At 34.5% G+C, this 15,184-nt stretch overlaps 1 protein-coding gene across 2 annotated transcripts in view; it reads right to left on the minus strand.

Moving 5' to 3' along the window:
• The window catches only part of SNTG1 (syntrophin gamma 1), a 299,119-nt gene that overhangs the window by 105,762 nt on the left and 178,173 nt on the right, over positions 1-15,184 (minus strand). For both annotated transcript variants that reach the window (XM_087707075.1, XM_087707074.1), the window contains 2 exons: positions 3,990-4,092; positions 571-653 (listed from right to left, as the gene is read on the minus strand). In XM_087707075.1, the coding sequence (XP_087563201.1) occupies positions 571-653; positions 3,990-4,092 (186 nt within the window). The remainder of the gene's footprint in view (positions 1-570; positions 654-3,989; positions 4,093-15,184) is intronic.

Consider the following 15,184-nt stretch of genomic DNA (forward strand, 5'->3'; position numbering starts at 1 on the left):
GAAAAAATAGGATGTATTGAGGCACCAAACACACAAAGTGTGAAAAAAATGCAAAGACCCCAGGAAAAGTTACATTTGTGAAATGTAGAAAACAAAAATGAAGATATTCCTGATTGACTCCATCTAGCCTGTTTTAGAAACTTGCTGAATAATAATGCTAAATGTAAAGAATTTTGATTATTGTTGTTTCTTGAGTGTCTGGGTCACTGAGTACTATAATATATTAACCATGAGAAAAATCATTAACAATATCTCTCACAGTCCTAATCCTCTGTATCCCATCATCACCAATTAGCACAGTTAAGAGGGAAGGCTTGTTTATATTGGCTTTACAAATTAGAGAGCTTCCTATTGTATATTAACAAACAGTAAAAACACTACTGAATATTTACTATTTTACTGTATACTTCCAGCACTGGGATAAAAACATTTCCAATCATATTCATATATTAAGCAACCTCCGTTTCAATTCATGTAAAATAAACTGTTAACATGCTCTTAGATTGTGTTCATACTTCTTAATCAAAAACATTTTCAAGTTCTTGACAGTCTCATAAATCATTCTCTTACCGTATTATTGGGATGATAGTTAAGATGTAAACCACTGTCACACAGAGGTGAGGATGTGCCACTACTTTGATCACTAGGGACACCTAATAAAAATATAATCTATTTAAATACATGTCTGAGTTATAAAAACTTTCTAGTCGAAACTGACATTTATCTAGCATGGTTAGAAGTCAGCAACAGATGAAGGAAGAGTATTTTCTCTGCTTTGTGGAGTGTTGCATTGATACCAATCTTTGATGTGAGAATTTCATGTAGGACACTCATGTAACTTACTACAATATTCATTTTAATCATTGGTTTTTTTAAAAAGAAAAATTTCAATGATAGGATGTTAGAAGGCCCAATATTTAATCTGCTTGCAAAATCTCTGATCTGCTAAATTTCCCTCCCCCAAATAACCAACTCAGGAAAATAAAATGCATTAAGAGCATGAAGTAGTCATATGTGTACCCTGAGGACAGCCTTTATTTGTTTTATATTTTAAGACATATTTTGAATGGTACACTATCATGTTAAACGAAATTAAAAACTGAGTGGCTTTATTTGTAAAGAGCAGCAAATTTTGATTTAGTATGTAAGAATAACCAGCATTCTTCCCTTGCCAGAAAATGTTTGGAAATGTTGACATTCCATTTTAGATTAGTTACCATTAACTGCAATGTCCATATGCTGACAAAATGTGTTTCAAATAAAATCCAATTTATTGTTATGATCAAAGATCAGTAATTTAAAAGAACTTGAACAAGGAGAATAAAATAAAATTAGTTGAATTTATAAATTATAATTGAATTATAATTTATAATTAGTTGAATTAATAAGACAGAAAAATTGATAAAATAAGTCCAGGGTGCAAAATTAATCACATTTGCACTAAATATTGCTACATTTTCACTGCAACCACATAGAATTTGGCCACTGTATTGGTTAATACTATAGATGGAATCTGAATGAATATATGCAGATCCCTGTAAAATTTGCAATGAAACCGCACAAGTTGGCTAGTTTCCATTTCTCCAGAGGCACATGGGCAGATACGTTCTATTGATAGAATGTTAGTAAACCTGACCTATAATTGTGCCAATAGTAGCATATGGGACTGGCTTTGAAGAAATACTTCCTCAGCCTGGGAAAGCTCACTGTAGTATAGATAACTTGCGAGTTGCCTTTCATTATCAGAGTTCTGGTATTCTGGGAGAAGATGCTAGCTTCGGTTTGATACTCAAGCAAAATATGGTTAATTTTATCTAGATTTTGCTGATATTTGCCAACTTCAAACAATCCAACTTCAAACAACCCAAGACATCTATATGCTACTGGAACTCTTATGAATGTAACCTTTAGCTGGAAGAAACAATACATCATAGGGCAACAATTTTTGAACCATGGTATCTTAAAAGGCAAATTTTAAAATGTTCCCAATATCCAAGACCCATGACTCCCATGGGATTGATAGCTTCAATAGTGCTACACTGCCATACTAACACCCAGAAGTTCAGTAGACTGATCCTGCTCTAACCCTCCATAGGCCAGTAGACCAGTCCCTGTTTTGGCCACTGGAAATCAGGTAGACCAGACCCTCCATAGGTGCCAGAGGGATGTCAGCTATGGTCAAGCTTGCAGGGAAGTCAGAAGTTGTTTCCATTCCCATTGGTTTTTTGCCCTTGGTCATTCTATTTAGCTATTACATTTCTTATCTCTGAAACAATGACCCAAAAGGTCATGGCTTGTCTAGTAGGCTATAAAATGGCTTGCATGAGCAAATGTCATTAAGCTTAAACACAATTTGATATTCAATATATGCTAATTAGTTAATTAATTAGGTTCTATTGGGAGGTTATTGATAAATGTCTGTATCAACCAATTTTAGTAATACCTATAAGTCTTTGAATGATATTCCAGTAACTGCCTTCAACCATCTCATCCATTTTTAATGTATCAAGAATATTTTTCAAGTCCAATGTCCACTTATGTCCAGATATGCTAATAGGAATTTACAAGATTCTGAACTTGGATATGTTCAATGTTTATTACACTTGTATGCCACCATATTCCCAAGGGACTCAGGAATGCTGAGGATATGCTGTTTGGAGTGTGGTTATATTTGGAACAAAATACTCAGTATTCTGCAATTTATTCCAGTCTAGGATAAAAGGAGCATTTTGCTTTACCCTATTGTTTCAAATGTTTCCTGATTCTATAATCTTTTCCCCAAGGCATGAAAATATGAAGCATGCATTAGTCAATAAAACAGCAAGTAATAATTTTCTGGTTAATGTGCAACTAAATCAAAGACTTAAGTCATGCTGTAGTTCTTGTTTCTACCAGTTCAGTAGAAATTTAAATACTAAGTATTAGAAACCTGAAAAAAAAATCATGTGAACAGAACTATCTCTTAAAGTACACAACTATTCACATTGAAAAATCTTCAAGATAGCCTTGGTTGCAGAGTGAAGATAAACCACTTCAACTTCCCTGTGAGTGCTGACCAAAATATGGCAATAGCAATAGCGCTTAGACATACACTGCTTCATATTGCTTTATAGCATTCTCTAAGTTGTTTAGGTCTTCATTTCACCAACCTTGGAAAGATGGAAGGCTGAATCAACTTTGAGCCAGTCAGGTTCGAACTCCTGGCAGTGGGCAGAGTTTGCCTGAAATACTGCATTCTAACCAGTGTAGCATCAGGGTTCCAGTGGTGGGTTGCAGGAAGTACAACCCGGTACGGGCATACTGGAGCCTGCACGGAGCACTGGGTACCGTTCCAGTAAGGTGCTCTTGAGGGCCCACCTGCCCGCCCGAGCACTTTACCTGTTCTTTAAAGCCTTCGGTGCGTCCGCGCACGCCATGTGCAGCACCTGCGTGACACTCCACCGAGCAGCTGGACTATTGTGTAGGCGTCACTGGCAGGTATGTTGCATGCACACGCTGCATGAATGTGCATGTACATCGCACACAACCATGTGGGCGATCCGGAACCTGCCACTGCAGGGTTCCCACTGTGCCACCACAGCTCTTGCATATAAAGTGCAAGAACTCTAGACAAATGATAAATTCTAACCATCCTCACAGCAAATTTTAATCACAACAGAAGACATACTTTTCAAGCAAAGATTACATTTCATGTTGTAATAAAATATAGGTGATAAAGAAAAACTCCTTCTGAAATATTTTCAGGAGAGGAAAAAATGTACTGAGAATAGCTGTGACTGCATAGATGTCAAATCTACCAAAAGGCGGCCAGAGACAGGATCATTTTTTAATAGTTTGTCTATCCTGCTTTTCCAAAGAAAGGGTAATAAATTTTGTATTGTGACAACTGACAAGTACCAATGACTATTGAGATCAGCCTTTAAAGTAGGATTGTGAAAGGAGTTCCTAAGAACAGTAGATACTTGTTTCAAAACCTTTTTTATGCTTACATGCACAATCTTCATTAAGGGGCAGTTTCAGAAATGCAGGCGCTCTTTTGAGAAAGGACACAGTTAGGGTTACCTCTTCTCCAGCATTCCGAAGAACCTGGACCTAAGGAATAAATGAAAAGAACTGAAACAACATTCTTTTTGGCACAATATTGGGATTTAGCTTTCCTATCTTGCTTATTTAAGTGAAGAAGCAAACTGTAAAGTGAGATTGAATAACATCTTTGCTATCTTTAGACTTTCTTTTGAATTCTTCAATGATTTTTTTTTAAAGTATATATACAACCTAAATTTCTGCTTGACCAAAACAAAAAACCCCACCCTTCATGGCATATAGATTTGAACAACTCTCAGAAATTTGGAAAGAATGGGATTTAAAAAATGGAGTTTATATCATCAAAACTCCATAAGATCTTTAAAAAGCTTGATCCTGGAACTGTTACCAAGCGAAATAAACACCTTGTCTTCAAAACCTCTAATTTGAGACACCAAAACTCAAAACAAGGACAGACCATTTCAATCATTCAGGACACTCCAAGCAGAACTCAAAGGGACTGTTTTGGAAACATAGAATCTTCACACCACCACTGGGTGAGAAATAGATGAAGTCACATACAGTTGCAAGAAAAAGTATGTGAAGGAGTTTTGCATGAATTGATCATAAGACATGCTCTGAACTTCATCTAAGACACAACAATAGAAAAACACAGTCTGCTGAAAATAATACTACACAAATATTAGATGTTGCCATGGTTTAATTGCACATAACATGTAAACATTCACAGTGCAGGGAGGAAAAAGTATGTGAGCCCCTAGCCTAATGACTTCTCCAAGAGCTAATTGGAGCCAGGCGTGAGCCAACCTTGACTCCAATCAGTGTGATGATATTGGATGTGTTGCTGACAGCTGTTCTGCCCTTTAAAAACACACACCTATTTTGGGTTTACTGGTTTCAAGAAGAACTGTCTGATGTGAACCATGCCTCGCAGAAAAGAGCTCTCAGAAGACCTACGATCAAGAATTGTTGATTTGCATGAAGCTGGAAAGGGTTACAAAAGTATCTCCAAAAGCCTTGATGTTCATGTGTCCATGGTAAGACAGACTGTCTACAAATGGAGAAAGTTTAGCACTGTTGCTACTCTCCCTAGGCGTGGTCGTCCTGTAAAAATGACTGTAAGAGCACAGCGCAGAATGCTTCATGAGGTAAAGAAGAATCCTAGAGTGTCAGCTAAAGACCTACAGAAATCTCTGGCACATGCTAACATTTTTGTTGACATATCTACAATAAGGAAAACATTAAACAAGAATGGAGTACATGGGAGGACACCACGGAGGAAGCCATTGCTGTCCAAAAAAAATATTGCAGCACGTTTGAAGTTTGCAAAGAGCACCTGGATGTTCCACAGCACTACTGGCAAAATATACTGTGGACAGATGAAACCAAAATTGAGTTGTTTGGGAAAAACACACAATGTTATGTGTGGAGAAAAAAAAGGCACAGCACACCAACATCAAAACCTCATCGCCACTGTAAAACATGGCGGAGGGAGCATCATGGTTTGGGGCTGCTTTGCTGCCTCAGGGCCTGGACGGATTGTTGTCATTGATGGGAAAATGAATTCCAGAGTTTATCAAGACATTTTGCAGGAAAACATATGACCATCTGTGTGCCAACTGAAGCTCTGCAGAGGATGGGTGATGCAACAGGACAAGGACCCAAAGCATACAAGTAAGTCAACACAAAAATGGCTTCAACAGCACAGAATACGTCCTCTGGAGTGGCCCAGTCAGAGTCCTGACCTCAACCCGATTGAAATGCTGTGGCATGACCTTAAGAGAGCAATTCACACCAGACATCCCAAGAATATTGCTACACTGAAACAGTTTTGTGAAGAAGAGTGGTCCAAAATTACTCCAGATCGTTGTGCAGGTCTGATCTGCAACTACAGGAAATGTTTGGTTGAGGTTATTGCTGCCAAAGGAGGGTCAACCAGTTATTAAGTCCAATGGTTCACATACTTTTTCCTCCCTGCACTGTGAATGTTTACATGTTATGTGCAATTAAACCATGGCAACATCTAATGTTTGTGTAGTATTATTTTCAGCAGACTGTGTTTTTCTATTGTTGTGACTTAGATGAAGTTCAGAGCACATTTTATGACCAATTCATGCAAAACTCCACGTAATCCCAAGGGGTTCACATACTTTTTCTTGCAACTGTACTTGCAGGCAATATCAGGTCTGAATAATGGGTTTTAACATATTATAGTAATTGTTAAGTGGTTATTTCTCATGTGTAATCCTGCATCAACATATCCAACCTGTCCTCCCTTCCCTTTTGCCCCCACCCACTAAATTTGAATCCTACATCAATCTAACCCCTCTACTTCTGATGGAATAAGCTGCAGCTCACAAAAATATATTTTATTAAAATGTGTTTAAAAAGATGCTATCACATTCCTTCTGGTTTTGTTTTTTTGCTTAAATTAAATTAAATTAAAATTAAATCAAATTAAGATTAACGTGAATCTCCTGCAAAATCTGTATCCCATAGTAAATGAGTTCACTGCCACATTCCTAGACTAGGAGTCTTCAACCTTGGCAACTTTAAGACTTGTGGACTTCAACTCCCAGAATTCCTCTCCAACTAGACCATTTCAAAGCCTGTATTTATAGCTCTCCTTAATGTTCTCCCTCTTCTCTCACTGTCTCGGTTTACCTTAGGCCTGACCTTCCATGGCTTAACATTGTTTTCTTCTTTTAGCTGATTGGATAACTTGCATGATCCTTTTAGCTTATTCAATCTTATTTTGTGTTTTGTGAGACTATATTTTCCATGCACACAATGAAGAGTAGTTGTCTTAGCATGAATACTACAATTTGCAACTGCAGAATTGCTTTGCAACCAAGTCAAGTCCTCTATCTCTGATATTTGCATATCTAACCACACTGGACTAGTGATACTGTATGAATTTCTGCTGTTTGACTGGGAGGGACTTAGTGAAAAGGCAATGTCCAAAAGTGGCTGACAGCAGCTTTTAATAGTTGGTAGGAAAGATAGATGGAGATGATTTATTTATCAGTTAATTGCTACTTTTCTTTAAAAATAGGATATAACTTTTCCACTGTGTATTTGTATTAATAATTACTTTTCATTATATATTTGACAACATTTAAACTCTGCTACAAGAAGTTTAATATACTGTATATCTCCATAGCTCCCAACCAACAAGAATGCATTTTGGAAATAGGTACATATATTTCCTATAAATTGGAAGTGCATTACCAATTAATATTTTATCTAGTTTAGCTTCTCCCCCTCATAAATATCAGTTTAAAGGCCAAATTTTGTTCAGTTAATTAAGTTCACAATTTGTATGTTTTGCAATACACATCATATTAAAGCAAAGAAAGCAATCTGGGATCTAGGCAGTTACTGCCTACACAAACTATTTAATAGCACTTTTTTCCTTATATTTTTCTGAGAAGCAGTAAATTAAACACATGTGAATCATTCATTATTATGAATGAAATAACCTTTGCAGTTGAGTGTCCATGACCAAAAGCAAAATATTGTTAGAGTCAAACTATATATACTACCACAGGGGGTGGGGGAAGAATCAAGATTAATTAGCAATACAATACAGCATTCTATTAGGTTACTTAAGAAATGAATCTGGAAGTGAAAATAAAAGATAAAAAATAAAATAAAAAGAAAGTTCTGAACTTTGAAGATTTTTCAAGTTTAAATAGTGTGTGTATCAATATAATTTACTTTCCAGGTAACCACGAACAAGATAGCAACTTTTCCTTATTTTGTCATAAGTTGGAAATACAGTGTCTCAAGGAGCATTTAGAATGAACTTAAATGTGCACCATGTCTCTTAAATAATCTTTGCATTTCAATGTCGCCTTCTAATAAGTTTACTCTGCCTGTTTTGGAGCTGATGTTGAGTTATAACTGTCCCATGTTAATTTTTTACTTGCTTCTTTGATATCAGTACTTGCAGTTTCTGGGTCAAAGAATCCAATAACTGGCACTTTCATAAACAACCACACTGTACAGATTTTTCATCAGCTCACAGACAGGATGCAATATATCCCTTTTCTTAGACTAAACTCCATCCTGGCCATAAGTGAGAAATCACCATGACAGCTCACACACAAACACATGCACATGCTTCCTCAATCACAAGAAAGGATGGATGGTACATATAGAAATATGACATTGAAAAACTCAGAATATATATGGATCCTGATCAGATAAAAGAAGCAAAAGTCACTGTCATGCTTTCTGCCAGATAATTTCTCCAGGATAAGATAGATAGTTTATCTGGGATTCCCTATAGAGAATAATGATCTTAGTTATGAAGCTGCTCTCAAAGTATTTGGAAATAGTTTTCTTATTCTTTGGACACTGAAATGAATATGAATACATTTAAAATATTTAATAAAGATGTCAACCATGTGTCTCAGCAGTTATAATATGGCAAAATATCACTGTTCTCAAAATTGGATTGTTTGGATTAACATATATTAGTCAGCTTTACTTATAAGCCACTTCCTATACTAATCTTGAAATTCAGTTTCGTAAATTCAAAAAGTTCTTATTGAGAAATAACTTAATTGGTAAAACAAAAACCTTTTAGAACATCAATGAATTTTCCCCTCATCCCCTACTTCAGAACTTGACAATGGCATAAACCCAAATCCTTTGACAGATCTGTTTCTGAAGTAATGGTACTGATAAATATTTGAAGCTATCTTGGTTCATAGTGAAGGCCGTTCTGTCTTCAGAATTTGCTGAGAAAGATACTTCTGTACTGCAGTAAAAAAAAATCACTTGCAAACCATATGAAATTTGCTTTCCTGATTTCTTAAATCCATCCACATAATGATAGCCTTTCATGTACAGATGAATAATTATGCTGCATTTGCCGTGCAGGGATGGTAAACCTCTTGAAAGTAGATTTTGCTTCCTCTCATATACATTTTTGCACATTTGTAAGCAGTTATATCAGCAACACATTGAATCTCATAAATATATTTTAGCTCCATTTCGATTAGGCAAAACATAAAGATGAACTGCAGTTTAAAACATCCAATGCATATCAAGGAAAAGCAACTTGTTGAAATACTTTCTACTAACTTGCACCTTTAGAGTGAAACTTACAATGTCATCTTTCAATCAGCCTGTTTTATTTATCTGAAAGAAGAATCACTTTTCTTCTATATGTGTAGGATTAATCATAACTGGTAATATTTATAGATTATAATGTCCATAATCATATTTAACATAATGATGGCAGCTGCAATTCAGAAACTAATGTAATCTGGGAATATGAGTATTATCCTGCATAGAACATAGCAGAAATTTTCCTATAGTGTTAATATGAATAGTTTTAATAAAACACCTTGTATAATTTATTTGGGTGGATATATGTGCATGTATCTATGTGTGTTTATATAATATAACATTCAACAAATATATTTATTTGTTTCCTAAATTAGATTTTTTTTGTTTAAGACCCATGGGGGAGAGAAAAAAAACCCTGCTTAATTGTTATAAATAAAAGATGTTTCTAGATTTGCATATTGACAAATTATAAAAACACAAGCTATTAGTTCAGTATTATAGAGCTATTTACAATAAATGTAACTAGCATTTATTGATCAGAACATTTGAAGACAAAGCAGCACATATGAAGACATTTGCATGGCAATTTGCACTCTTTGGAGATTATAGTTTTTTCTTACAATTTATCTTTAATTTTGTCCCATTGCGACTTTTCTTTTACTTCCATTTCATATTCCTAATTAGAAAATAATCTTAGTATAAGATACCCTTGACGGCACTTAATTAATATGCAAACTATGGTTTCTATTGGAGGCATGTTTTTATAGATAGAATCATTTGAGTTATCATTTTCCCCTAGACAAGAATCTACTGTTTCAATTACTGGCATGATATTTAAATTGCCATTGCAATAATCAACAAATGATTCCATAGACCAGCTTTAACTTCCTTGATACTCTTTACATGCATTATGAGAGTAGTTCCAAAATTCTTCATCAGGCATGGTCAGAAGCCAGGTTTAGGAGGTGAAGTCCCAGGTTCTAGGTGTATCTATTTAACAATTGTATCAGAATAGTCTATGAAAGTCTAAAAGAATAGTCATTAACTATAAAAGGAAACCTTACAAATGCCCAGGTAAATCCAATTGTGTACATTCTATTTAAATCCTAAATATGTAAACACATATTCAGGATTGTTTTTATTGAAAAAATGCACAAATATTCAGCAATATAGAAGTATTTCATGTTGAAATATGTAAAAAAAAACCAATGCTGTGCATATCTTTCAAAACCAGTTGGAACTATCTATAACTTTATTTATTAAATATTAAATTGATTTGCTGCTCATGATGTTATCCCAAGCAGCTCTGGGCACTTTACAATCCAGTAGCTTTAATTAACTTTACATTTTGCAATAATGTTCAGGGGTATTTATGTGTACGTACGTGTGTCTTTGTGTGTGTGTGTGTGTGTATGTGTGTGTGCCATTCTGTAAAGAGAACAAAGCAACCTTCTGAATGATTTTGTGAAGCATTACTCTTTATTTATTTAGATTTTTTTAATCATTTATTTATTGTTTTTACAAATAACTCAAGGTGGTGAACACATCAAACACATCTTCCTCCTCCTATTTTCCACAAAACAACAGTCCTGTGAGATGAGTTGTGCTGAGAGAAAGGGAGTGACTGGCCCAAGATCATCCAGTTGGACTAATTCAAGTCTCCCACTTTCTAGCCTAATGCCTTAATCACTAGACCAAACTGGCTCTCTTTTATGTAAAGCTCTCTTTCTGTAATATATTGTCTTAATGTGCTTTGTCATCATTCTATGCACAACAGCTATTTTTTCTTTTATGAGACTTGGATTAATTTAAACAATTCATTTTACATATCAAGCTATAATTCATAGCAAAGTTCTCTGTGTTTAGCTAGTTTTTCAAGGTAGAGTAACCACTTACTGTACATTCTTCTTGATGTAACCATAACTACATTAATTTATAAGTGACAGATATTTAATATCCATATGGGTTCCTAGTGCGAGATGACTAACTTATTGTTGACAAACTGGCACCAAAATGACAGAACTATGTTATGTTAGCCTTGTATTGGAGAAGTAACAGATGGCTTATCAGAATGAAGCTATGTGCTTGTTTGATACAAAAATTGAAAACAAGGCAACTCTGTGGAAATCAGATTAAAACAAGAAAAAGGTACTAAAAACACACACAAACCTATTTATTCTGCTGATTAAATATAAAAAAATCCCCAGCAGAAAAATCAAAGCAAAAGAATACAACAACACTGTAACATAACATAACATTTCTCTAAATGTGGATCACAATCTCTTGCAAATAGACCAAGGCAATGCCTTCCTTACATGTATTTCTGAGCAGTTTGATTGAGAAAGTATACGTGCAAAACATGCAACAGTTCCAAAGCTCTATATGAAACCCAAGTGTTGTCTTTGGTGTTTTTTTTCCCAGAAAACCACATTCTTCTCTTAAAGAAAGAACAATCATGCCTGAAGGGCAAGGTGCTTTTATGCAAAGCTCTAACCATCTGACCTGACATTCACTGCCCAGAAAAAAATTACAATGGATGGAAAAGAAAGAGCAGATGGAAAGAAAATAGGCTTTGATTATTTCAGTATGCTAAGAGAGAAGTCCCAAGCAATTTACATTCTTCCATTGTTATGCAAGTTGAACATTTTAACAGAAGATGGTTTAAGCCAAACAAATACCATTTTTTCCTGATTTACTAGAATAGGATTACCTTCAAAGTGAAAGTCAAATTTAGGAATTTCATTAAAGTAAGCAGCCTTATACTGCCAATTAAATATATGCTTTAAATGTTATCCTACTGCTTATTTCTGAAGAAATGATTTTACTTTGTAAACTTATACATTTATATCATAGTTTTATTTGACATATAGATTGAAGTACAGGTAGTCCTTAATTTATGACCAAAATGGACCCGGCTTATTATGGTTGTAGGTCATGATGGTCATAAAATGGTTCATTATGGGACCAATCTTTTTTATGAGAGTTTTTTTGCAACAGTTGTTAAGTGAATCATAGTGATTCTTAAGTAAAGACACAGTCATTAAACAAAAGCCGCAGTCATTATACAAACCCATTGTTCACTATGGGACATTTTTTGCTGAAAACACTGCTTTTCATCAAAAATGTAAATCACGGTCACATGACAGTGAGATGTTGCAAAAGGCCAGGTGACCATGAGGTGGTGGTAGTCATCAGAATTCCAGAATTATGTCATAAGCACCTTGTGAGAGGTCCATTATAATTTCCAACTTGAAGGCTACATTGTAAATTTTGTTTCTACTGAGTCTAATTCCAATGAAATAATTTATTTTCCAGTGGGAAGGGTACTCATAAATTAATTGTACCACTGTACAGGACTGCAATATAGCAGCAATAACAATAGCACTTAGGCCTATATACTTACCCGCAGCGCTTTACAGGAAAAAATGTTACGTTTTTTATCATTTGAATTCCATTGTATACTTTGCTTGTCTACATTTAAAATTATTACATTACTGCATAATAAACATAAACAAATATTTAAGTACAGCAAAAAGATGTAGGTCACAAGAAAAATAGAATGTTGTTGACGCTATGAAATGACAGCATTGAAATTATAGTTCTTTTCACAGCAGTTTCAGATGAAAACTGGTCAAATCCTTTCAAATCACAGCTGACATAAATGCAATTAATTTTACGTAATTAAAACCTCTTTACATTCTTCTCAAAGTTTCCTTGGCCCTCTTTTTCAAAAACAAGCAATGCTTCTTTTAAAACATAGATCTTTAGAAAATGAAACATAACCACAAAGTTGATTAATACTACTCTATGCTTCTAGATCATTTGGAGACTGCATGCATTTGCCAAATTCTTTAGGAAAAAATATAGCCATAATGAAAGCTACAAGAAGCTTTTCATGAAGGTATGGGTGAATCCTATCTCTGTGGAACAACAAGAAAAGCCTTTCTTATATATGACATGATGATTCCATCCAACAGTTGTAGTGAAAGAAACTGATGCTTTATTCCAGAATTGAATTAAGATATCTCAAAACAGAATCACATTATGCTCTTTTAATTGGCTTGAACAAAATCTTTCAGAACTTTAAAAACTTAGCCAAGATTTGAAAACTAATTCAAATAGTAAATAAATCATCTGTCAGCGTTTATGCTATTTCCTCCACTTCTCTATAATAAGCTTATTTTAAAAACAGAATTTATTTATGTTTCTTTGAATAGAGTACCATCTCAGAGGACTCTAAATCCAAGCTTGCTTCTTTCTGTTATCAAAGAGAAGCTTTCAAAAAAGATGCAAGTAGATATAACAGAATAATAGAATAATATACTTGGAAGGTACCTTGGAAGTCTTCTAGACCAACCCCATGCTCAGGCAAGACACCCTATACCATTTTAGACATATGGTTTTCCAATTTCTTCTTAAAAACCTCCAGTGTTGGAGCATCTAAAGCTTCTGGAGGGAATTAATTTGTTCCATCAATTAACTGTTCTAACTGTCAGGAAATTTCTCCTTAATTCTAGGTTGCTTGTCTCCATCCATTGTTTCTTGTCCTTTCTTCTCAGTGCTTTGGAGAATAGGTTGACCACATCTTCTTTGTGGAAGCCCTTTAGATATTGGAACACTGCTATCAGGTCACCCTAGTCCTTCTTTTCATAAAACTAGACATACCCAATTGTTCTTCTGTTCTTCATATGCTTTTGTCTCCAGCAAAATACTATTTTTGCATTTAAAAATTTTAACTATATATGGAACCTTGAAGATTGAAAAGGGTATCTTTTGAGAGGTTTTCAATAGGTCTTCTCATGGCTTTGTCCCAGGCTTAACAATCTTCACCTTAGGTTTAACTTATTGGGGGAGCAGGGAAAATATGAAAAGAAATAGATTGAAACATTGCTAGATACAAATACAAATATACTTTACATGCTGGTAAGCTACATCCTAAACCCAATATTTAAAATAAAACTATGGGATATTCCTCTTAAAGAGTTTCAAACTACTCTGGCTTTAAAAATAGCTATTTCCAACTAAATAAAAATGGATTGTTCTATCATGAAAATCCATCAGGGATTTTGAAATTATTAAAATGAGATATTTGACAAGTTTTATAGTTGGTACTGAAAGAAAACTATAATGCGATACCAATTTAAAAAATCACCATGAAGAATATGTTCAATTTAAAAGATTTGATGAAAACAGTATCTCGTTCTCATATCCAACAGCTATCATTTAACAGATACATATTAATAGAGTCAAAGCTTTATTGATCAAGAAAATTAAAGCATACAGAGAATAAAATTACATTCCTTAGGGCTATCAAAACCTGTAAGCCATCAAGCTGCTTTACAATTAAGTCTTTAGTTTCTTTCCACGTACTATTATTTAGATTTCTAAATGAGAATTCTTTGAAATTCTTACAAATTATATTTAACTTGTTCCTCTACATGGGAAGCGGCAACGATAACCTATTTATCTGTCTCTATAACATATCTTAAGTTACATATTGTTTGTCTCATAGAAGAAGGAAGATCCTATTTAATGACTCTCATATTACTGTTCTAAGATACAGTACCTACAACAGTTGCTTAACAATCATTCAGAGTTACCATAGACATTTCCCAAAACTAATTATGACTGGATTTTGAAGTTATAATGTTTGCGCACACACTATCACAACAGCGGTCATGTGACTACATTTTGGATGCTTGGCAATCAGGTCACCTTTATTTTCAGCATTCCACAGTGTCATGATTGCAATTTTGAATTTTTTTTTACCAATTTCTGCATTTATTTCTAGTTTTCAGCAAAAATAAAATAAAAAATCCCACTGGACAGAATGGGTTTGTTTAACAACCATGCCATTTGCTTAATAACTTATGCAAAAAATGTCAACATCATCTCTTAAATTTTAGGGTGTATCTGTTTGTTTTAAAAAGATTATTCCCTACAGTACTGTGTATCATCATCAAATAATGGTTTTACTGAACAAATGAATCAGACATCAAAAGAAATGCTGAAGAAATTTGCTGGGCAAAATCCTAAATCCCGGAACACTTGGTTACTA

The sequence above is a fragment of the Thamnophis sirtalis genome, unplaced genomic scaffold (genome assembly GCF_051295495.1).
Source record: "Thamnophis sirtalis isolate CommonGarterSnake01/CBP01778 unplaced genomic scaffold, rThaSir2_p1.2 scaffold_2, whole genome shotgun sequence".
Lineage (NCBI taxonomy): Eukaryota > Metazoa > Chordata > Lepidosauria > Squamata > Natricidae > Thamnophis > Thamnophis sirtalis.